We start from the raw sequence: 23,114 nt of genomic DNA, 5'->3' as shown, positions 1-23,114 counted from the left end.
TTATTACCGTCGCTTCAACACAGGCAAGTAATCACGGATATATGAACCAGCATGCAAAGCCGGTATTACTCACAATATGGTCCTATAACCCTAATTCTGAGATGTTTGCTCCTGCGTGACGCGCAATGCTGCACTGAGCTGCCTCGCTGACTGTCTACAGTATGCGCGGCCCACAGAGAGGATACAAGTTTTGTGACTGAAGAAAATGCCTTAATTTGGCTTTCTGGCTATCTATAACACCAGGACCCATGCAATTCCTTGATTTCACCATCGGTAGGGCTCGCAAGTTTGGGAGTATAGCACCACTTTATGGTTAGGGTTATAACCGTATAAATAACGAAAGTTCAGCATGCATCGTGCCTTCCACATGCAACGATTCCATTTCATCGTACTTCCGCCTTCGCTTGCCGAACCCGAAAAAAACTGAAGCTGGTTCCTATTACGATTTTCTGCCCACATCTTTCGCTCTCAAACTAACGCGTCACGAGTCACGGGACCAGACGGATTCGACAGTACTTGCGTTGCACCCTCTCTCCCGCGCTTTTCACCGTTACTCATCACACAACGATTGCGTTCGTTGGCGACTTTAATTCTCGCGTTTATCACCCACCTGCATCAGAACTTAACCACTTCCTATGACGGAGAAAGTTCTTCCAACGCTTCCCTCACGACGAGGCTACCCTACTATATTCGTCGGTCGACCCCCAGCCTCTAGTATACGCAAAACTCGCGAACACCTCTACGAGATGATGGCTACATCTATAGACCGCAAAATCAAATTGCGACCGGATAGCTTGAGTATTGCCACATTACCAATCACGTGTGAGTGCGCTTTGAGGCGCATGGTTCTTCGAGGTATCAGAGCCGGTTGCGAGACAGTATACTGACACCACGAGTGGCTGAAGAAGGGGATGCGGAGGGCCAGGATGGCGACGACGGTCCATCCCCGCGCGAAGCGGACATAAACGGCCCAAGGAACAATCTCGAGGTCTTCAAAGGCTCGAACGACTACGAGATGCACGGCAATGATAATCACCTCCAACCTCAACCCAATGAAGAGCGGCAAGATGTCAGCTTCGAACAATGGGTAAATCAATGCCAGGATATCCAGCGGTGGAACCAGTTGTCAGCTGAGTTTCAGGGTTGCTACCAACAGTGGTACACCCTGTTTTTAAGAGAACAATAAAAACGCGATGTCGATCTGGAAATGGGCGGAACTTGAGGCGTGAATCAGGTGACATGTCGCGTAGGGCGGGGGGACCTGGGCAGTCATCTAGCTAGGCTAGATGACTGGCCGTCGGTCGTTTCTGGGCTTTGGCAATCAATCGAGCAAGTAGCTCAAGACTTTTCTTCCTCTCTGCTTTTTTCCCTTCTTCTTTTGACCGTTGGTTCGATCTAGTGATCCACTGACAGTGGCCTCTTTCTGGTGGCGCGAGAAGTCTCGCCCATCCCTTGTGACTGTGAATGGCCTCTTCGACCTACTGGGTAAAATGGGCTTTTCATCCCTCATGCCCTCCCTATTATCCAGCTGTGATACCCTTCACGACAGTGTTTTATGGCATGTCGACACTGAAGACAATGAACGCGGAAGCAAGCCTCTTTGTTTGGCACAAACAACTGGACGTTGAGTCATGATTTTGAATTTTCCGCGTGCTCAATTTTTCTGTTATCTGTGTATCCGATGTGTAGCTGGCTTGCCAGTTGAGCTTGCTGTGTCGTTGGTTCCTCCTAATCTCGCCAGGGATACCCGGTTCAAAAGTGGCACCGCTGACATCTACTGACATAGTGCATTAACACAAGTGTACCAAAACTTGTCGAAACACTGATAACAACTCATTAGTAAGGATGCTTCCCGCTCACCCTTGCCTGGCCCACTGTTCATTCCACCCCGCTATCAACCTCACTTTATTAACGGAGGGCTACCGTCCATACCTGTGAGCACATCGAAGACGCGGGTTAACAACGGCTTCGAAGATTCAACACCTATGTTGACATCAGGAGAAAGTTCGTAAATGAGAGGCAGCCAGATGCAAGCCAAACTGAATGGATTGGATTCTGTTCTATACCTGATTCGCTGAGGCACAGAGGCGCTATGATTGTTGGGCAGAAGGGGTTATATTCCTTGAAGCCTCTAATACACACCACTACTTGATTCTATACTTTCATTCTCTTATATTTTTCATGGCCCTCTGTGCCCTTCTGCCCTTCCTCCTCGTTTTCTTCCAATTTGTGGTTCTCCTTCTTGGTACCTGTGCTGCTTTTTCTTCTCCCGTTGATACGGGTTTCGACCTGTTGTTCGTCCATCTTCTCCTTCTCGTTCTCGTAATCCGCCTCTTCATCCTCAATCCCCTCCTTCTTCTACTCCTTCATCTACTACTCCCTCTGCTGCACCTTATTATCTCGCTCTCTTGATATTTCTTATATCGTTGGTTGACTATAACATCCCGTTTATAATAGTGTTGTTGACAGTTTCTCACAAAGGTTAGAGATCCATCGCTCTGTAAACCTGCAGCACTGTCAGTCACGGTGAGATTGTAAGTATAATGTTGAGCGCGTTTTCAACGTCATGAGTCTCCCACAGACATATTCTGTAGACACAAGCTGTGTGAGAAGTGTTCAAACGTGCGGCAGCGTGCTATAATCTTGATACAAAGTCAAAGCTACCTAGGTATGAGTGCCCGGCCTACTTCTCCTTGTACATAGACTGGTTCAGCTGGTCCAAGGATAATTAGCTTGCTAGCCTGATTTTCCGAGTCAGACCTCCCCTTATCTGTCGGCAACACTGCAGGATCACAGGATAATGCGTTCGGTCAAACAGAGAGTGCATTACGTATCTCGGTATCAACAAGCGTGTCAAGAATAGTGTCAACCTGAAACCCTCTAAAACACATCATATATCTAGATACACTTATAGTAATTACCGCATACGCTTGAAGCTCACGAAGTATGGAAGAGTGTCCTGAAATTCATCCATTGACCGAGCGAAGCGAAAAGTGATATTACAGTTTCAGTGAAGTCGAAGTCCACTTCAGGAGAAATAAAATTGTGCTACTTGATGTCGTAAGAGCAGTCGAGGTAGTTTTTAGGTTTCCTAGCTATGAAGATCAAAGGTACCCTCACAGAAGACAAAGCTATTCAACAGCAAAGTACTGGAAGCGATGGATGTAACAAATGAAACATGACTCAAAGCTACCTCTACCATGTTCTAAAGTCTCTACCTGACAGGGGTATCTCGTACAAAGGAGAAAAAACCGAATGAATCCAAACTCCATGCTCCTGCGCCATGCAAATAATGACATGAATCCTTGCAAGAACCGCTCAATATCCTTCACACACCAAACACCACACATCTTTGATTGCTCGGCAACCTCGCCATGGTTCAACACCAAAGTCTTCTCCTCATCCCATATGAACCCAACATGACATAATACACTACAAATGCCTGATTATCCCAACCGCCCCAAACCCCAGCAACAGGGATAAGAACGAGCAACCACCTTAGGAAAAGGATGCTCCAAAGAAAAAAGGTTGGTCACGCGCCAAGTGGCGCACCTCCTTGTCTTTCTCATTCACCAGCTTTTGCCGCTGGCTTATGTCCACACGCATGGCATGGATTTCGTCCAGCAAGCGGTTAATCCGGGCTCTCTTCGCCTCATGAGCACGCACAAGGGAGTTTCCAGGCGCCATCAGGCGAAGCTCCTTGAGGCAGACTTCCTGCCAGTGCTCCAAAACCGGTTCATTCCTGTGTCCACACATCCTCCTCTCCTGCATGAATCGGATGCACTGCTCTAGAACATGCTCCTCCATTAGGTCATCCTCCTCCTCAGCCGTCGCTTCGGTTCTAGTCACCGTGGCTTTTTCGGTGCCTGAAACATCATCTTGTTCGATGCTTGGGGCTGAGTCCTTGATCTGGCTGGTCTGCTCGATGGTGGAACGGGCCGGGCCGAGATCGCGCCACCACAGTGGCTTGTCCGTTCCCGGGAAGGGGATGTCCGATACCATATCCGGAGGGCCGCCCATTAGAGGCGGGTCTGACGTGTAGGGCACCGAGTTGCTGGGGTGAGAGGGCGTGAGGGAGATATCGATGGACTCGTGGACCTCGAAGTCCGAATCGTAAAAGTCCTCGGGATCGGAGAAGGAGGAGACGTATGGCTCCGGGCAGGGGTCGTATGACTGGCCGTACCACGAGTCGTGGTATCCAACTGGAGGATTGATAGGAGCACTGGCTACTGCTGGTCCCCCGTCGAACTTCTCTTTGTGATCCTTACTTTTCTGGATCAGGGCGTGTTCTACATCGAGATACACCGGTGGAGCCATCTCTGCAGCTAGTCTCGCTTCACCGTCCAGGGTAAACATATTCTGCTCGCCATCAAGTAGACGACATTGGAGGGCAACGCGCTTGGCAGCCCGCTGGCTCTTGAGGCCACTTTCCGCCGTTAGCCAGTAGAGGTGTAAATCGACCTCCAGATCGGGAATGTCGCCAAGCTTCTGACTTTGTTCGAACATTATAGCTTGAATTGCTCTCAAGAGTTTAGCGTGAGCAGTGGGACTCCTGCTCGCACTCCAAGCGTTGTTGATAAGTACGATGTCTCGAAACACGTAAAGCGCTCCCGTGAAAATTTGTACCGTAGCAAGCTTGGGACCACCTGAACCAGGAGGAAGGGTGAGTAACCGCTGGTGGGCAAGCTGAAGTGCCTGGACCACTGCCAGAGCCTCTGCAACTACGTTATCCCTAAGTAACCGTGAACTCCACGCCATCTCGGCTTGCTTGCCATGGTCATCGGTGTTTGGGGACATTTCGGTGAAGACTACCGAGTAGGCGCCGACGGTCTCACAGGCTGGCTTGTGCAAACAGGACGCTCCTGTGAAGAATGACAGCGCAACTTCGCCTTTCGTTGCCATGCGACCTTGGAATCGCTCAGCGATGGTGTTAATATGACGCTTGGAGGCCTCTTCGTTTGGTTCAGGAGCGTGGACTTTGCCGCGCAATTTAGTGCAGACTTTGGGAATCCCTGTTTACGATAAAATTTATTAACAAGGACAAAGAGAATGTACGATGTTTTGATGCTAATATGGTGTTGTTGCAGACTGGATGTATCTTACGAGAAGTAATGTGTATTTCTGGTCTGCTGAGCGCCCGGCTAGACGAGTCGAGCGCGTTGTCCGTTTCCGTTGCATTTGACGCCATGCTGTACAATGTATCGTGAGGGACTTGAAAGACGCGCACAACTGAGATGGTCGCAATAGGAGCGCGCAACTGTGGCTCGAGATGATCAAAGTACCTCTATGTATGCGCACTCGTCGAGGTGTTGCAGAGGGCAAGAAGACTGAGACGCGCGGTCTACAGTTGCTGTTTGCAAACTTTGATCGAGGGGTAAAAAAAGATTTCGGGAGAGAAATTAGGTTCTGTGCGTAAAGTAGGGCCTTGTGGGTGGACTGCTCAGCCTTTCAAGCCGGCCGCATCGCCCCTCAACCGTGCCAAATTAATGGGATGGCCCAATGGCAGCTGTATGGACATCGGATGATACCTGGGTATGGTAAAGTAGTGATGCCGCAAAAGGAGCTCACAGACCGCAAATACTTGAGATGTTCCTGAACCGATCATTGTTGGTCAAATTGTAATCGGTTGAGGAACGATTTAGGCAGGCAAGAGAGTTACATTGACCTAACATTAACCTACGTTGAAGTGAAACAACACAATACGAAAAGACATTCGAGCACTCGTGATATTACAGGATTTTCAGTATTATACGACGGGTATCAAAAGCAGTTAACAAACGGAAGGTAAAAACAGGATAATGCTGCCAGTTCTTGTACCGATATATAACTACCTCTACTGAAAGTACTCATTACAGGTCTGACTGAAGCTAGCAAAATAAACGTATCACAAAGAAGACGCAAGTATGGTGGATGGTAGTGTCAGATTGAGATAGGAAAAGCAAAAACAGTAAAGGGACAAAAAAAAGAAGGTGGAAAGGTCTCGATCGCGAATCGAACAGGGGACGTTTGAGCAACTGGAAGGGAGTAGTAGAGCCCTATTATTGCATAGCCGGAAGACGCCAGTTACAATAAACTATCCCAGAGGGGCACCGCTCAGCGCTTATCATTCGTACTTTAGTGTAGTGTACACAGTTCTACGGTGACGCGGCCGCCATGAGCGGGCATTTTTCCCCTGGACCTAACCCTGGTGGATCGCAAAGCTGCGCACCATACCGTTCGACCACTGTCCCTTTCCGATAATCTGCTACAAAGTTCTGACCTATTAACCCCCAGCTTCGACGTATTTCCATCACGCGTACTCATTCCACCCTGCTTCCGAGCACAAACAGCAATGCGGTAATGCAACTTATCATCAAAAAAGTTGGCCAGGCCACCTCATTCATCTACGCGCATTCAACACCAAACAAACTGTCGAATGAATAAGCCGAACACAAATCTGTCCAATGCATCACCCCTTCGGCATACTCGTGCACCTATTTTTCTCTCTTTACGACACCATACACACAAGGGCTGAGGCTTCTAGATTAAATATTATTTTATGGGCTCCGCCCAATGGACTTCCAGATTATTACGAGAGTTGTGACAGTGCTAAATGTTCTACATTGTTACCGACATGGTACTTCCAACATCAAAAAAATGTACTCCTGAAAAGATGATTCGCATCCAAATGCCTTTTGTGTCTCTACCTACATGGCAGACGGTATCTATACTGTACATAAGTCGTCTCTGCATCGTCATGCAGGCGCATCATCAATTAGATACAACCTCAGCCAGATATCCATTGACCTGCAAATTATGACCCCGTCTCTTGATATCAACCTCCTCTACTGCATCCGTGAACTTCAACCGCACACCTGGCTCGAAAATAAGACAATGCGTCGAGCCGCCATAATGGAACTGTGTCAAGCAGTCAAACATCATTAGCACATATCTCAACATCAACACACGCAACTTTGGCAAACAAAGAACTCCGTGAACTCACCATACCAATCTCCTCCCCCTTTTCGACCAAATCCCCCTCCTTGACCGTAACCTCACAACTACTCACCTCCGCCATACCCACCGCTACAAACACCACCGTCCCCAGCCTTCTTTCTTTCGCCCGTATATACACCAAAGCCCTCGTGCCCACCTGGCAGAGATACCTCTGACTTCGATCCGGCGCTGAAGGATCGAGCTCCCGTTCCTCTCCATCGTGTAAGTCTTCGCGGGACGCTAATCCAGGACATCCAGCAAAGTAAGTCCCTTGTATCTTTTCAACCTTCTCCACTACTCCAGAAACAGGGGCATGCCAGCGGTGGTAACTTAGTGCCCCCAGGAAGCCTTGGTAGATGGTTCCGCCTTTGAAGCGCATTGCTTGTTCTAGTTCTTTGTCTGTCTCCTTCTCTCTCTCCTTCTTTTTGTCCTCGTCCCTCTTCTTGTCCAAGTTACCCCATGACTCTTCCTCTACACTGGCCTGCAAAGCCCCGAGAATGGTAACCAAGCTATACGGCTGCCCCTTAATCCAGAACTCATCATGCAGCTTGACTCCACGCTCTAGCGCCATGGGTGTGGATTCGCAAGCGTTAACTATAACGCCGTCATCGGAAGGGGAAGCGAGGGGTCGAATACCCGGCCTGAACCGGCGCGTAAAGAAGGCGTCCCAGGACGAAAAGCCGTATGTGGGATGAAGCGGGTTAGAGACGAAGAGGTCGTGAAACTGGGGACGGGGATCGTCGCTGGTATCTGTCTTCGCCTCGCGGTCGGAGCTGTTAGTGTTGATAGTGGTAGGCAGATGGGCGGTAGACACAAGGGCGTCAAGGGCAGTCGGGCTCAGCCAGCCGGTCGCGGAGGAGTTGAGAACGGCAACAGAGGCGGGGGAAGAGAGGAATTTGCCGTAGGCGGTGAGGATATCGTGAAAGTGGGCGTTGACGTCGGGACGGTGGAAGGCGAGGAGGCCTGCTGGGGTTGACATGGACCAGTTCTTTTGTGTTTGGGCGGGGTTAGAGATGCGATTGGCGACAGGAGAGAAGCCAGAAAATGGTGGGGAGGTAAGATTACGGTAACGTACCAAAAGGGCGTTGAAAGGAAAGCCAGTTAGTCCCTGCTGGCCTGGTGTATCGTAAAGCCATACCGGTCCTTGTGTGAGCTGGTTGTTGAAAGCGCAAAGAAGGCCCATCCAGTTGCGGAATTGTGGACCACCGGTTGGATTCTTGTCGTAAAGAGGTCCATTCGGGATTTGTTGTAGCATCTGGGTGAAGAGTAAACGAACTTCACGGTTGTCTTCAATAAGATGCCAGAGTGCGTTCACTGAAGGATGCAACTTTTCTGTAGCAATGATTGGGATTGTTTCTTGGCGACCCATCGTTTGACCTAGCCAGGCACATCTTGAAAGATGAGAATCTATCTTCGCTGACGGTACATCGTAAGTGCCTTGATGGTGCTCATGTAATGCATTGTTGTTGCTGGAGTCTTTGGTGTTCGTCAAAAGAGCCGTTTCATATTTTTCTCTTCCTTTGGGTGCAATTTGAACTTGGGAATATTGAACACGCATCTTGAAGGTACAACAAAGTGTCTTCTCCTCCACGGTAGCAGCGGTAATGAGGGGGAAGTGGTTCATATATCAGATATATGTCTTCAATCCTCAACATAGCCTACCAGAACGTCAGCTCTGTGGTTCGTTATCCCCGTACAACTCCATCTTTGCCTTTTCAAAGTTATCGTACATTACGCATCTGAGACAAACTAGGAGCCGAGACACCAGTCGGAAGCCTATGGGAACTAGGCGCTGTGCCATCTTCAGCTGTGATGCCGGGTCTCGTTCCAATGGAGTCCATTACCTCCCAAGAGCTGATGTCGATCTGCGGGTTGCACTTGCCATTTAAGACAGGGGAGTGAGATCTGATTCGCCAGATTGTTCGGGAAGATCTTGTTGCCGATGATGCGGTGTGACCGACGTACCGACGCCATTCAGCTTCGGTGGAACAAGACTATTTCCCCACGAAATGCGGAACAGAATCTTGGGAAGAAGCAAGTGTTGGGTGATTTGGCGGCAATTTGCTGTAAACATATGTGAGTAGACTGGCGCTGTGTAGCCAGATCATGGATATATGGGCCAATAAAGGCATCTCTCCACAAGTACAGCCCAGAGCAACACTGAACTCTATTGCTTTGCTCAAACAAAACAACATGCTACCAGAACCATTCACAAGTTTTTCTTCAGATTCCTCTAGCAACACAAGTTTGGCAACCAATGAGCTTGAGGCGCAATGCAAGATGGATCTCCATTATGTCGACGGGGAGGCGGCAACAGATGGTCCAGGACCAACTGGCATAGCCCATTGGCATAACCATCCGCACGCTCTCCCGATATCTGTTAATTGGTAACGTCCTTATTCCCTCGCTGGCGGAGAGAGTAAACTTGCTGCTGGTAGCAATCAGCAAGGATTTGTTGATTGATCGAGGCTTGTTCCTCGTTTGAGGCCTCTTCGCTGACCATTGCCCTCCTCTCATCCATCTCTTGGTCACCTAGAATGGCCACTTGGTGAACACCCGACTGACCCTCTTTCTTTGTCGAAGCAGTTAACGTCTCTGCTAGGGCCACGGCCTTTCCTGGCTGCTCCATCAGATCGTGCCGGTCCTCTTCCGCAGTATCTCGTTCGATAAAGCCGGAGACACCCTCGGGTATTAGCCCATCATCCCTCTTCTCGTTTCCCACAAAATACATATTCTTCCTGCCTGATTTCCTTCGGCAACATTTCGCAAAGTCCCTAGCACACACCATCTTCCCATAGTCCGCTGGCACCCACTGGAGATACAGCCTCACGCGCGCGCCGACGATGTTGCAAAGGCTGTACGACAGATCCTCGATCAACTTGACGACTTCAAGCGTTGCCTCCCTTCCATCCTCGATAATTTCCCTCGAATCATCGATGTTCTTGAGTGTCTCGACGCAGTGAGTGAACACCTTCACTGTCGCCTTCTTTGGCCTCTCCTCATCGTCGGGAAAGGCACGTAATCTCTTGTCTGCGATGTAGAGTGCCTGCGCAATGGCCAGCCCGGCAAGTCTCTTCTCGTTGACCACTTCAGAGGAAGAGCTCATGTACCATGCCATTTTGGCCAGCTTCTTGTCCTGGTTGAAGACGACAGAGTATGCGCCCGTGGGATTGGTTGTTTTCGTGCAGGAGGCACCTGTGAAGAAGGCCATCCAGATATGGTTCGGGGTGGGATGGAGCTCTTTTTGTAGGGCGTAACCGGCCGTGGAGATGGCTTTGTCTTTCGTCGTCTTGTCGGAAATGCCTGGGCCGAAGATTTGTCCGCTGAATTTGCTGGTGGGTTTGGAGCCTTGTTGGAGAGGATGGGTTAGCAAGTTGAAAGTTGAATGCGCGAGCCGCTCAAATGGGCTGTCAGGTGTGTCGAAATCAAGAAGAATTACTTACCTGACTTCATGGTATCGCCAGCGCGACCTTGCTTGCTGACGTCTGAATCAGGGTTTCCGCTCTTGTTGCTCTGCTCGGTGTCTGCCATGGTGATCGCAAGCGCATTGATGGTTGGCGATTGCGTGGAATGGTTCTCTTAGTAAAATGCGCTTGGTAGTACACACTCAATGGGACGCAACCGTAGACTATGCTGTGAGAGAAAGTTGGTAAACAACGCGACTGATACGGTCGGGTAGTAGAATCGGCGAAGCGTGGTGAAGAAATGCGATTTGGTGCCGTGTGTGGGACTGCGGGGGCAGGCGGCTCGTTCGATAAAGTGTCTTGTCGAAGCACTCACCCATACCCGACCGGCCGCGGTGCCATTCACTTTCAAAGTTCGACGAACGGAACGTAGTGTAAGATTACCTACCCAACCTGAAAGGCATAAGTACGGTACCTACCTAGAAAAACTTTGGTAGCCCAGGGCTCTGCGTATTGTACGGGTGCCCTTATGTATTGAAACTTGTGGGGGCCCCACCAACTAACCTTTGTACTCCCACTCGACCCTTGGATGTTGAACAAATCTTTAAAGGGTTCAAAGACAACAGATCTCTTGTCGGCCCCCCTTTTTAATAGAAAGCCATGGATCCTTGCGCTAAGCTATGTGCCAAATTTAAACAGACATAATTCGCTCTAAATCTCAGCTTATTAAGGTAGGTAATTGTCCAAGTTACATCAGGACACATTTGCACTGCGGTGTTCTTCAAGTCAGCTGGAAGAAGCTGTTCTCCAAGAAGAACAGCAAACTTTACCTTCATCAGGCAAGCACACGTCTTTGGGACTACACATAAACTCCTCTCGCACTGAACAAGAACCAGTAACGAGTCCAATGTCAATCATCACATAAACATGGCAGTGTGTTGAAAGGAGCCTACTCCTGTATAGCCTTTTCGATGGCCTTTAAGATGTACTTCCTTTCAGGAGTCGCTGGTTCCAACAAAGAAACTATGGGCTGAATCCGTAACAGGTGAGCCCCGACTTCTCTTTGCCAAAGTGAATACGAGTAATTATAAGGGCAAGCGAGAATTCAAGACGTTGTTGATGGAGGGAGGACAAAAAAGCACGAAACGGAAAGAAGGGAAACCGTCGATATATGTTCATGTGTAAGGCCAGGAGGGCCTTTATTAAGAAATGAACAGATATCTCGCTCAACATTCTTGCCCCAGCGAGAACCCTCTTGTGCCTCAGATGCGAGGGCAAAGCCGTGAATACAGTTATTTGGTTGGTGTGATCATCAGTCAAAATCACACTCACAGATGATGACCGGATAAGACATGCTCATCCTCCAGAACACCTCACTCGAGTGAAGAGTAGGTATGGAACTCAAATCATCGAATGGCGGTTCAACCCCAATGCCCCCATGTAGACATCTGCCAGCTTGTGAAATCATCATTTCCACTGTTACAAAGTTGGATGCTTGAATGATTCCCTTCTGCAATAGCGAGACAATCCGCACGCGTTTCATCCGGTATCGTGACTGTCTTGGACGCGTAACCGGTATACCTCTTTGAGCCTCCACTCAAGAAGACTAGTGAATGGAAGGAGCGTATTTTACATCTCGTCGCTGCGCTACGGCTTCGCTCCTGCTTCGAGTCATCAATCACTGGCACTCGTGGAAAGATCCACTGCTCAACATACCACCCTGGTTTGAATCTGAAGCAACCCCAGGTTCTTAGCGGGACTCGTCCTTTCTCTGCAATTTCCGTCCCATCACTTCCGCAAACACCCTGGAATCCATTGAATTTTCCCTCCAAGCTTCTGTCACCGGAAAGCTGGCTTCGGTATAGGTTAGGCCTTCTTTTACCGTTCACATGTTCTTGTTCCCTTCATTCCCATCTCGAAATGGAAAAGAGCATAAAACGAGCTTGGAGCAAAGACCCTGGCCTCTGTGAGGACCGCAGTGATCCGGCAAAAAGGACTAAGCGCGTTGGTGAGTACCACATTCCTTGGAAAGATCTTGCCCAGGCCGCTTTCAAAGATGTGATGGTTTACATGATTGGCACGAACGACCAACGCCCTGTGCAGTCATTCGTCCGAGGGGCAACTTCGTTGTGTATTCTTCCCATCTTCCTTTGATTATTCGTTCTACCTGAAGCTTTATGGGCATCAAATCGGGGTATATCAATCTCTTCAAACCTCATGCTGACGCGCCTCCACTCACAGATCGGACGGGCTTTCGGGGCAGCCTACACTACGTATCCAATCGCAATGACAATCCCAGGCGCCGCCAACAAGTCATTGACACAGTCGAAAGGGAGATTGCCGTTCGGTCTACACCAGATCATATCCAGCTGGTCCTCTTCTGCGATGCGTCAGTGGACCACAAAGACTTACCTGCGCTCCCCGGAGGATATGCCGTTGTCTTTACCGAACACTGTCCGGGACAGTTCGACCATGGCAGAAAAGTAGTAATGGGGTGGCATATGCCCCATATGATCGACAACATGATTGGGGAGGCTTTCGCCATTGCACAGGCTATCCAGGTAGCTGGCGAAAAGCTGCGGGCTGCACATCTGGCCTCAAAGTACACCAGAGCGGCGACGGTGAAGGTGTTCACGGATGGGAACCAAGTACTTGAACACATCGATGGACGTGCGGCCATAAAGGGCTTCCGTCAGGAGACTTACCGAAAGGCCATTCGACTTGTCTGCGAGCAGTCGCATGAACTTGGCTGTATTCCCGGTCTCGACGTAAAGCTCGACCTATTCTGGGTTCCTGGGCACGCCGGTGTTGTTGATAACGATACCGCCGACAAGGCTGCAAAGCAGATCCTTAGAAACCCCCGTCACTGTAATATTATCACGGTCGACAGAAAGAGAAGAAGCATTGCGTCCATGCCTGCGGCTGTCTTTCTACCGCTTCAACAGGACCTAGAGGAAGAAACCCGACGAACCATGTCCTCTTATTTTCATCATCCCAATAGGCAATGTCAACCCTCTCACCATGCTCATCTTGGTAGAGACAATCCTCCTTTCCCAAGCTCAACGCTAAGCGAAAAAGCTGCAGGCGGTCTGACCTCCACTCCCACCCTTCTGTCCCCTAAGTCGGGCTACACGGGTGTTACAGTGGCCGTAGCCACCGTGAAGAACATGGCTGCAGCGGCGGACACAATTCCTGTAGTAGCGGACATCGCAAGTGCGGCAGAGGACACTTCAGGTGCGACAAAGGATACGACAGCTGCGGAAGAGGAACAGGTCAGTGCAGCAGGAGAGGAGGTGGCGGCTTTAGATGTTCCTGGCGATGATGGCCTCACTCAACTAGAAGTTGACATTCAACTCTTGGGTGAGATGGAGGAGGCACACAGGAGGGAGCTGCGCGAGGATGTCAAGGTGGATATCTTGAAGCAGTTTCGTCTGGTTATTGAGAACAAGGCAGAATCTGGTCGAAGCTCGTGGCGCTAAACAGGGAGAGGGGGCATGATGTCTGCAGAAACCGTTGGGTGGACGACCTTTGCAGCATTTCGGAAGTTGGGATAGTGGCTGGATTTGTCGTTATTGCCTTGATTGTTCATGATACCTTGGCCTGAATATACTGTATAGCTTTCGCTCATCGTGTTTTGAGTCTTTGTGGGCTTGTAGACACCCTTTAGGCTTGGGCCAAGAGTAATGCTATGATGGTTGATCTAGACATGTGTATGACTGGAACGACCTAGAGATAGCTGAGAATCGAAAGCTCTGCTAAGATAGTGAAAACTGGTGCCAGCAACGCCGCATTGAGTGAATGAGTGGCCGTTTGTGAGACGGCTAACTTTTGCTGAACGTGTTTGTGACAAAGTTGAAAGAAGAGGGACTGAGCAGATGACGTCTGTCAAAGAAGGGGGATAGGAGTGCAAAGTTGTGGTAGTGTATAGATGGGATTGGATGCATGCGTGAGCTTTGCATTGCAGACAGAGAGTAAGTAACGCATAAGACGGTGGTGTCTACTTACTGTTGCCCATGGTGTGTGTGGCTGGTTTATAAGTCAAAGGTTGAGTGGCTACTTGCAACACAAACTTCCATGGGCCGGTGGCCGAGCGGCGTGGTGCGCAAGCGTTACTGCTGCTCGTGGGCTACTAGGGTTCCGACGAATGCGGGGGCTGTCCGACGTAACTTACCCCTTAGAGACGACAAACTCCGGGACCGGACAATCACCAGTGTGCCTCACGGCGCCTGCCTGTCCAAATGGCCATCGTTGGGATAGTAAGTTAGGTTTGGCAGTCGTAATTTACAGCTGGCGTCTTCCGGTTACGCAATAAATAAGGCTCTTCTACTCCTTTCCAGTTGTTCACGTCCACCTTAAAAGTGGTGCGTCCCGCGTTCGAATCCCGTTAGGCTCTATATTTTTAAATTTTTTTGGCCTTTTTTGCTTCTTTGATTTTCATTTCTACGAAGAATGCCAATCATTGCTTCATTGCTTCCTTCTTGTGTCGGTCGCTCCAACCCTTTGAGGCGCGAGAGACTTGGTGGGGGGGCTGCGGGCCGTACCTGCATCTTCTGTCAGGAACAGTGTTTGCTTGCTTGGCATTCATTGACTCGAACGCCAAAGACATGCTCGCCCTCACCCGTGGCTTCTTCTTGGTGAAGACGGTGGTCCCAACCCAAAGTCAAACACCAATTCTTGGAACGACCGACAACTTCTTTCTTTTGTGCCGAGTTTCTATAAGACCACCCACCCCATCACACCACTCAAACACATGCACGGCATCTGCTTTACCAACCTACAATCTATCCATTGTCGCGATTACGAAATGCTTCATTGTCGCACGTCACTTTTTTGTTGTTGGGACGCTTTGCAGCAATGTTTCCTTTACAGCTTGCGCGCTTCGTTCCCAAATCTTGATTGACAATTCGACGTTTCTATCTACAGCAGCTACAAGTAGCGAATGTCTCGGACACTTCCGTTCTCGAAATCACTACCCTAAGCAATAACGACCGTGGGTATCGCTTCAAATTCCAAAATACATCCAACAAGCCCCCAACTCCCTATGCCTAATTATGATAACAAGGCTATGCAAGAAAAGCCAAAGCCGAACAAAGCTAACTTGTCATCCATCCTAGTATCCGTTGCCGATTTCTGTGGTCCATTCATCTACCTTACCAGCAAATAACCGATCCTGTTCAATTCGGTCCCATGTGAAGCACAATCTTCCTCATCTACGAGACTGCCATTGGCTTCGGCCTCAAACTCAACTCCGACATCGCAAGGAAAACCGCCGCATGGAGGAGGCGTATTAGCTTGCGTGGCGCTGCTTTAGGGAGCACCAGCGGAACCAGAGGCACCACCGCCAGCAGCCGCACCTCCCTTTGAAGCACCACCCTTAGCAGAACCACCAGCGGCACCACCACCGGATGCGGCACCTCCCTTCGAAGCACCACCCTTAGCAGAACTATCATCACCACCTCCACCAGCAGCGGCACCACCAGAGGCACCTCCCTTCGAAGCACCTCCCTTAGCAACACCTCCACCAGCAGCGGCAGCACCTCCACTAGCAGTAGCACCACCAGCTGCGGCACCACCCTTAGAAGCACCGCCTTTGGAATCACCTCCCTTCGAGGCACCACCTTTAGCAGCACCTCCACCAGCAGTAGCACCACCAGCTGCAGCACCTCCACCAGCAGCGGCACCACCCTTGGAAGCACCACCCTTAGTAGCAGCACCTCCACCAGCAGTAGCACCACCAGCTGCGGCACCACCTCCACTAGCAGCGGCATTACCCTTAGAAGCACCGCCTTTGGAATCACCTCCCTTCGAAGCACCACCCTTAGCAGCACCTCCACCAGCAGCGGCACCACCCTTGGAAGCACCACCCTTAGCAGCACCTCCACCAGCAGTAGCACCACCAGCTGCGGCACCACCTCCACCAGCAGCGACACCACCAGCTGCGGCACCACCTCCACCAGCAGTAGCACCACCCTTGGAAGCACCACCTCCACCAGCAGCGGCACCACCCTTCGAAGCACCACCCTTAGTAGCAGCACCTCCACCTGCAGTAGCACCGCCAGCAGTAGCACCACCACCCGCAGCGGCACCTCCACCAGAAGAAGCACCTCCACCAGCAGCAGCACCTCCACCGCCAGCAGCAGTAGCACCACCACCCGCAGCGGCACCACCCTTAGAAGCACCACCCTTGGAAGCACCTCCCTTAGCAGCACCGCCCTTGGAAGCACCTCCCTTATCAGCACCTCCCTTAGTAGCACCACCAGCCGTAGCACCACCAGCTGTAGCACCACTGCTAGCGGTACTTCCACTACTACTAGCAGTAGTACTAGCGGCAGTGGCACTGCCAGCGGCACCGCCACGATGTTTTCTCTTGCCGATTACACTCGGCTCGAGATTGCTACCATCATCAAAGACCACGGCCCTAGGATCGCGACGGACGGGTACCGAGCGCCGAACGCCGGCGCGGATGGTGGGTGAAGGAGAAGCGATGACGCCGGGGGAGTCAGGGTGGCGGGCCGCCAGAGAATTGGAACCGCCGGGGGAAAAGGCGGTCGGGGCCGCGTAGGCGGAGAGAGCCGAGGTGAGGAGGAAGAACGAAGAGAACTTCATGTTGACGTTGAAGTGAGTGTTGTTGGGTTGTTGTGTGGATCAGTCGTAGGAATGGATTGGGTAAGGTAAGTTTGGGTCTTTTGAAGTATTGGTGTCAAGACACAAGTTGTGAAGTTACTGGCCGGCAGATGAGAGCGTTGGAGGTATGGTCGAAAAAAGTATATGATAAAAGGTGGTAAGTGAAGAAGCTGATAACCGGCAGCGGAAGAAGAAAGGAAGTCAAGGAGTACCAGACTCGACTCTGTGAATGTTCGAAGGAAGTCGAACGGAGACAAGAAAATGTGTCCTTGTTGTTGTTGTTGTTGTTGCTGCTGATGCTGCTACAGAGGAGAAGAAATTCCTCTTCAAGCTAAAGAGCGAACGATGGTTATATAAACCCAAACTCGTACTCGTCGCTATCTGGCGTTCGGTATCCGGAATCAAGAAAACCAGTGTTTGACATCCGTGGGTCCGTGAGGGGCTGTGAAGGGAGGCGCAAAACGGAATGGTCGGTTTCCCGATAGGGCAAGACCTGCTACCACGATGGCCGAATCTCCACGTCTCGAACCATGACAGTTTCGAAGCAGCGCGAAGTGAGCTATCAGATGTCAGTTGGTGTTGACTTGTGAAACCATCCAGGGAAATGTTTCGGTTAAAAGATTTTTCGATACATGACTCCTGGAATCATGGCTGTCCTGTTGCTTGTGTCATGGCTGTGTTTTCGAAGTGGTGTCGGATCGACATTACCCACTATGGTAGTATGGAAAACTTTTTCTTCGTGGTCGCTTGTAACTGCTAGATCACCCGGCGGTCCGTGTTTCTTTCGGTTCCCTCCTTTCGTCCTGTGGTCTTTTGGTACTTCTACGATGGAGAAGAAACTGGGATAGGCGGGATGAAACTCGAAATCCTGACGACGGGATGGTTTTGACTCGGGGCGTCTGCAGACAGAGAGAGAACATTGGTTTGTCTGGAGATGGGAGTTCGCACGGGGGAAGAAACAGGGAACTTCGTAGTTGTTTGTGTCAGGAGTACGGAGAAAGTTGAGACGGGTGGCGAGTTGAGCGTTCGGATGGGCAGAACCCCGGAGGGGGTAAGTAAGTCTGAGATCAGGACTTGAAAGAGCCTGACAGCGGACATTGAGCGCGATGGACGACGACGACTGCCGGCTGTTGTGAAACTTGAAGGAGTGCCGATGAAGGTTTGGCATGTTCCCCAAGTCTGATGACATCTGCCGTCATATTGCTAACATTAGCCCTGAAATGGGATACACTCAGGGTTTCTTGTACTGAATGTTATGGGTCGACGAATTTGTTGTTACCGCATCGTCAAAGTTGACAAAAAGGAGTCTAACAACTGAACCCAGCAAGAACTCAACGACGTTGGATTAAAGAGCGACGCCAAGCCGCCATGGCTGCATCGAAAAGGGGGTTTGTTTAGGGTGTGTCCGATACAGCAGTAAATGCCCCCAGTAAATATTTTGGCAGGTTGTGGAAGTACAAACGTTGAAAAAGATGGTCAGTGCATTTACGAAAAGGTATTTCCGCACCTCCAAAGGTCCGGAAACAATCTTCTGTAAATCTGGCCCGCCAAGACCTTTTTTAACCAACCACATACCACGCTTACAGAAAAGTGGAGTAACATACTAACTAAGCTATTTACTGGTCCAACGAAAGCCTAGAAAATCTCGAGAAATTGTTAGAGAATACACCAGGCAAGTGACTTTCGCAAGGAATTAACCCATTTTTATCGAAGTACCTTACACGGACCACAACTCTCCAAGATTTACGGATTCCATTTACTGGGCCATTTACTATTGTATCGGACACACCCCAAGCCGCAGTCGTTAAGACAAAGACTCAGTAGCTAGGCATTGAGGATGTGAACATTGATGCCGCCCGCTATGCATGGAATAGGGATGTTCGTTACTTGGCCATTTGGCGAGTTGCTGTAGAGATGTTTAGAAGTCGAATGAGCCAAATAGGCAACGAAACCAAAGGAAACCGAACTGATGAAGCGAGAGGGGTTGAAGTACTGGCAGAGACAGGCTATTGTAGTGTACTGGTAGAGCCAGGCTCGCCGAGGGTACAAAAGCTAGTACATTAAGTTGCGCTGATCGCCCATATAATGCCCGAAAGGTCTCACCTTTTTTATGAGGGACAAGACAGATTGCCAGGAGTTTGAAGACTCTGAGGAGAAGGGGAAGGAAGGGGGTGTTCGTGACGGGAACTAGCCGAATGAGATGGGATTAAGAGGGATGGAGATAGGATGATTGCGGGCGGTTTATCCGGTACCTGTCTTTGGTGTTGTCTTTGGTGTTGCTCACAGAATTGGGACCTCCACCAGCTCCTGATTGTCCCGAATGCCCCAACGGGTCGAATACCAGACTCCTAGTGCAAACTGCAAACTCCATGGTTTATCCAAGAGTAACCCTCCGCGCACCCACCCCATTCCCTACATACACCCAAAAACCCAAAATAGTGGGCCCAGACAGCCGATGACACCTGACATTGTAAATCCCGTTTTTACCCGTAAAATTTCGTCTTTTTAATGTATGTAACATCGCTATACCTTAGTGATTTTTTCCCCCTTTTTTTATACGGCCAATTGCACTTACTTTATACTACTAGCTATCGTACGTCGTAACGTATTACTAGTATATAATAATATAATACTTTTAATATATATAATTAAATTAATTGCCTTTAATCGTCTATAAATATAATTAATTACGTATAATTATTAATAATTAATAAATATTGTTTTTAATTTCCTAAAATACCTCCTCCTTAACGTAACTTTACTATCGTTACAATTCGACTTCCTCGTTATCTACCTTTGTAAATAATTATACCTCTTTTAATAGTAATATTAAATGGACTATCCCTCTTAATAATAGCGCCTTTATTTTATTACTAACCGACTTAGACTCTATAATAGATAAGGTTATTAAAATGTATTGTCGGTATAGATTTGGGGTATTTATATTTTGTACTGACTATTTTAAGAAGGGACTATATATTAGTAAATTCTATTATAAAGTCTTTTAATGCGATTACGCCGAACCTATATCCTATCTAGACGCTAATTCTTATAAGAAACGACGTACGATTATTCGAAAGATTGCTAATAAATATCCCTTCTGTATTATAGTATAATATTTGAAAAAGAATAATTATAAATATACTATTAGGGTACTCGATTGTATATATAAAGGCTACTCTCTATTATAAGCTTTATTAAACTATTTAATCTTTAAATAATAGTCTTTAAATACTAATAATTATTAGGATATTGCAAATCTCCTTTGTTAATGGGAGTTAACTATATGTATTATATATATAATAGTTAAAAAGTATTACTTTAAACTATTACTTACGTATAAGGACTTTAAGAATATATAATAAAGGATATGTTGATAAGATAACGGGGGTTATATTAATATATAAACGTTCGTATACAATTTCGAGAGTAATAGGTTTATTATACTCTAATATTACTTTTTTAATTATTATAAGGATAATAAAAGTTAATAAGAGGAGGAATTAAATATATTATAGTACGGTTTCTAGTATTTAAAAAAATAAGAGAAGATATAGAAACGATATTTATATATTTTACTCCTTAATATTATGTATAAGACGAACCGTTACTATATATTAATTATATAAAGTATTGTAGTTACTTTTAAAAAGTCGTTTATATTAGTCTTTTAAATAGTTATTAATAATAAGAAGGATAAAGGATTTGGTTAGTTTATTAATAATATTAGGAAGACGATAGAGGAGTTGTTAATCCTTAAGTTATTAGTTATTATTATTAACGGTGATAGTTAATTTATTAGGGCTATTGATTAAGTTTTTCTAACTATTTAATATTAATGTTATGTATGGTATATTAATTGTAATGTAGTTAAGTATTTTAAGGATGATTGGGAGCGTATAGAACTTAATAATAAGTAAAATAAAGATAACGGGGAGGGTAATAAGGAGTTTAAAAAAGAGGAGGATGGTAGTAATAATTCTAATAATTTAATTTTACGTATATAACGGTTATATTGAGAGCTAATCGATTAGAGTAATTAAAATAATTTCGATTAATTATACCGTATATATTAAAAGGTTAAAATAGTTATTAGAATATAGGTTAGGTTTAGTCCGCTTCCTAATAAGGTTGCTAATATAAGAGTAGGGCTTTTTTATATATAGTAATATATAATTTATGCTTTATCGATAGTAGAGTTTGAAAGTGCCTTATTATTTTTATATTATTAATTTGGGGATACTTAGGAAATTATTATTAGTTGGATTACAAGTGATTTATTCCCTTGTAAGATTGAGTAGGCTGGTTGTTATATTAAGTACTATTTTAATTGTAGGTAGCGGACTATATTATTAAGTAAATTTAATAATAGTTCTTTAAAATCGTATAGTTTATTTATTTGTGGCGGTTTAATTGATCTTTATTGAGCTAGTAACTAGTATATTATTTACTATTATATTTACTTTAAAGAAGTTATTATTAAATTATTATTTCGTATACGTATAGATTGGATTGGGTGCTTATAGGTAGGTAATATTCCTTTTAATATTATATTATAGGTATATAAATTACTTATACGTTAATATAATTAGTTAAAAGTTACCCTCCCTACTATAAATTATCCCGGTATATTTTTTAAGCTATATATTAAATAGTTTAGAACCTAATATAGTCTCCTTTATATTTATAAAATAGAGGTAAAGAGGGAAGCTAGTAAGATGGTCTTAATTATAAAGGATAATTGCTATTTATTTTAGTATTTAGTTTAATAATAAGTAAGACTACTATTATCCTTTATCCGGGTTAATTTTATATTAATTATTATATTAGAATACGGTAAATAAATATTTATATTTTTATTAAGCTACTAAGGGTATACCTAAAGGTCGCCTTTCTAAATAGGGTAGTCCGTTTAGAAATAAAGTTATTTTATTAAATACTTTATTAATTAGAGTAGCCCGAAGTAAGAAAGTTAATAAGAAGGTAGTAGTATTCCGTAGTAAATTAAAGAATACCCAACCTATACGAGTATTAGTATAGTGTAATTATTCTTAATATAAGGCGGGGCCTAATATTAATGTTAGGAGGCTCAGAGCTCGTATACGGAAGCACCTTAGCGGCTGCTGTTCCCCTTTGTTAATTGACGTGTGGGATTACTAACGATAACGCCTATATTGGGTCGGGTTCGCGGGAAGGATAATTTGGTACTGTGCCGAAGTGCTAAATTAGTATAGGGTTCTATAATATTTATTAACGGATAAATAGAGTTTATATAGGTATAAAAGAGGTTTAATAGAGTGTAATTTATTATAGTCGGTAGCTATCAATATATTTTTAAATTGATTCCTAATTTACTGTCCTCTACGTATGGCTACGACCGTAGTTATTTTAACCTACTTTTTGCTTACGTTCTTAATAAATTAATAACTCTTCCTCTGGAAATTAAGCTAATACTATTAAAATATATATATATAGTAGCCGGTCTATTTCTTATATTACCGAGGCTATTTTTTATCCCTCTTATATTACTACCCTTATAGTTATTATAATTAAAATAACTTAACTTTCTCCGTCTTTATTATAATAATACTAATTTACTATAAAATTTATTGAAGAAAATAATAACGAAGACTACCCTCCTATATTGTTCTAAATTCCCTATTTGTATCCCCAAACTTCGGAAGCCGATAAATTTACGTATAAATAGTAATTATTCGAATTTCGGTTCGCTATAATTAAATTCCTCTTCAATTACCTTCCTTCGTATATATTTTAATAGGAGTAGTTTATGTTCGTAGGCTTTATTGAATAAGATTTAGTAGGAAATTACCCCCCTATCCCTACTAGGTTCTATTATTAAAATTACTTTTTTTATAATTAGATTTATATTTCTACTATATTTCTCCTTACTATTCCTTCGTCGGTAGTTATTATTATAATTACCCCTTTATTAATTACGGTTATACTAGCCTATATTAAATATTATCCTAAATATAATATTATTAAATTTACTAGCGAAAGTTTCTTATAATTATAGAATTATTTTTATAATATCGATATATATTTTTAAAAATACCCCTATACTTCCCTTTTATTTATTATTAATTATAT

At 46.2% G+C, this 23,114-nt stretch overlaps 7 protein-coding genes across 7 annotated transcripts; 2 read left to right on the top strand and 5 right to left on the bottom strand.

Annotated features, from left to right (window-relative positions):
• Positions 1–749: 749 nt before the first annotated feature.
• B0T23DRAFT_428424 (uncharacterized protein) lies at positions 750–1,186 on the top strand (the record flags this gene model as incomplete). Its single annotated transcript, XM_062840133.1, has 2 exons — positions 750–822; positions 897–1,186. The coding sequence occupies 2 exons, from the start codon at positions 750–752 to the stop codon at positions 1,184–1,186; spliced, it is 363 nt and encodes a 120-aa protein (XP_062692577.1).
• Positions 1,187–3,498: 2,312 nt separating this feature from the next.
• B0T23DRAFT_317229 (uncharacterized protein) lies at positions 3,499–5,188 on the bottom strand (the record flags this gene model as incomplete). The annotated part of the gene is made up of 2 exons (XM_062834991.1): positions 3,499–4,763; positions 5,002–5,188. 2 exons carry the CDS (start codon positions 5,186–5,188, stop codon positions 3,499–3,501), a joined length of 1,452 nt encoding a protein of 483 aa, XP_062692576.1.
• Positions 5,189–6,750: 1,562 nt separating this feature from the next.
• B0T23DRAFT_316848 (phosphatidylserine decarboxylase-domain-containing protein) lies at positions 6,751–8,344 on the bottom strand (the record flags this gene model as incomplete). Its single annotated transcript, XM_062834961.1, has 5 exons — positions 6,751–6,897; positions 6,983–7,378; positions 7,481–7,735; positions 7,790–7,963; positions 8,051–8,344. 5 exons carry the CDS (start codon positions 8,342–8,344, stop codon positions 6,751–6,753), a joined length of 1,266 nt encoding a protein of 421 aa, XP_062692575.1.
• Positions 8,345–9,355: 1,011 nt separating this feature from the next.
• Positions 9,356–10,506, bottom strand: B0T23DRAFT_316632 (uncharacterized protein; the record flags this gene model as incomplete). The annotated part of the gene is made up of 2 exons (XM_062834946.1): positions 9,356–10,323; positions 10,419–10,506. The coding sequence occupies 2 exons, from the start codon at positions 10,504–10,506 to the stop codon at positions 9,356–9,358; spliced, it is 1,056 nt and encodes a 351-aa protein (XP_062692574.1).
• Positions 10,507–12,299: 1,793 nt separating this feature from the next.
• On the top strand, positions 12,300–13,858 carry B0T23DRAFT_441552 (uncharacterized protein; the record flags this gene model as incomplete). Its single annotated transcript, XM_062840781.1, has 2 exons — positions 12,300–12,387; positions 12,621–13,858. The coding sequence occupies 2 exons, from the start codon at positions 12,300–12,302 to the stop codon at positions 13,856–13,858; spliced, it is 1,326 nt and encodes a 441-aa protein (XP_062692573.1).
• A 1,433-nt stretch (positions 13,859–15,291) lies between these two features.
• Positions 15,292–16,985, bottom strand: B0T23DRAFT_441550 (uncharacterized protein; the record flags this gene model as incomplete). Its single annotated transcript, XM_062840780.1, has 1 exon — positions 15,292–16,985. The coding sequence occupies one exon, from the start codon at positions 16,983–16,985 to the stop codon at positions 15,687–15,689; it is 1,299 nt and encodes a 432-aa protein (XP_062692572.1). The 3' UTR covers positions 15,292–15,686.
• An 813-nt stretch (positions 16,986–17,798) lies between these two features.
• Positions 17,799–18,401, bottom strand: B0T23DRAFT_379015 (uncharacterized protein). Its single transcript, XM_062837124.1, has one exon. It carries the CDS (start codon positions 18,099–18,101, stop codon positions 17,826–17,828), a length of 276 nt encoding a protein of 91 aa, XP_062692571.1. The 5' UTR covers positions 18,102–18,401; the 3' UTR covers positions 17,799–17,825.
• Between the last annotated feature and the right edge of the window lie 4,713 nt (positions 18,402–23,114).

The sequence above is a fragment of the Neurospora hispaniola genome (assembly GCF_033458365.1).
Source record: "Neurospora hispaniola strain FGSC 10403 chromosome Unknown B0T23scaffold_4, whole genome shotgun sequence".
NCBI lineage: Eukaryota > Fungi > Ascomycota > Sordariomycetes > Sordariales > Sordariaceae > Neurospora > Neurospora hispaniola.
This window is presented reverse-complemented; position numbering and strand designations above follow the sequence as displayed.

Excerpts from the sequence above, each read along its gene's own strand:
- B0T23DRAFT_379015 (XM_062837124.1), bottom strand. The coding sequence starts at position 18,101 with ATGTCCGCTGTCAGGCTCTTTCAAGTCCTGATCTCAGACTTACTTACC.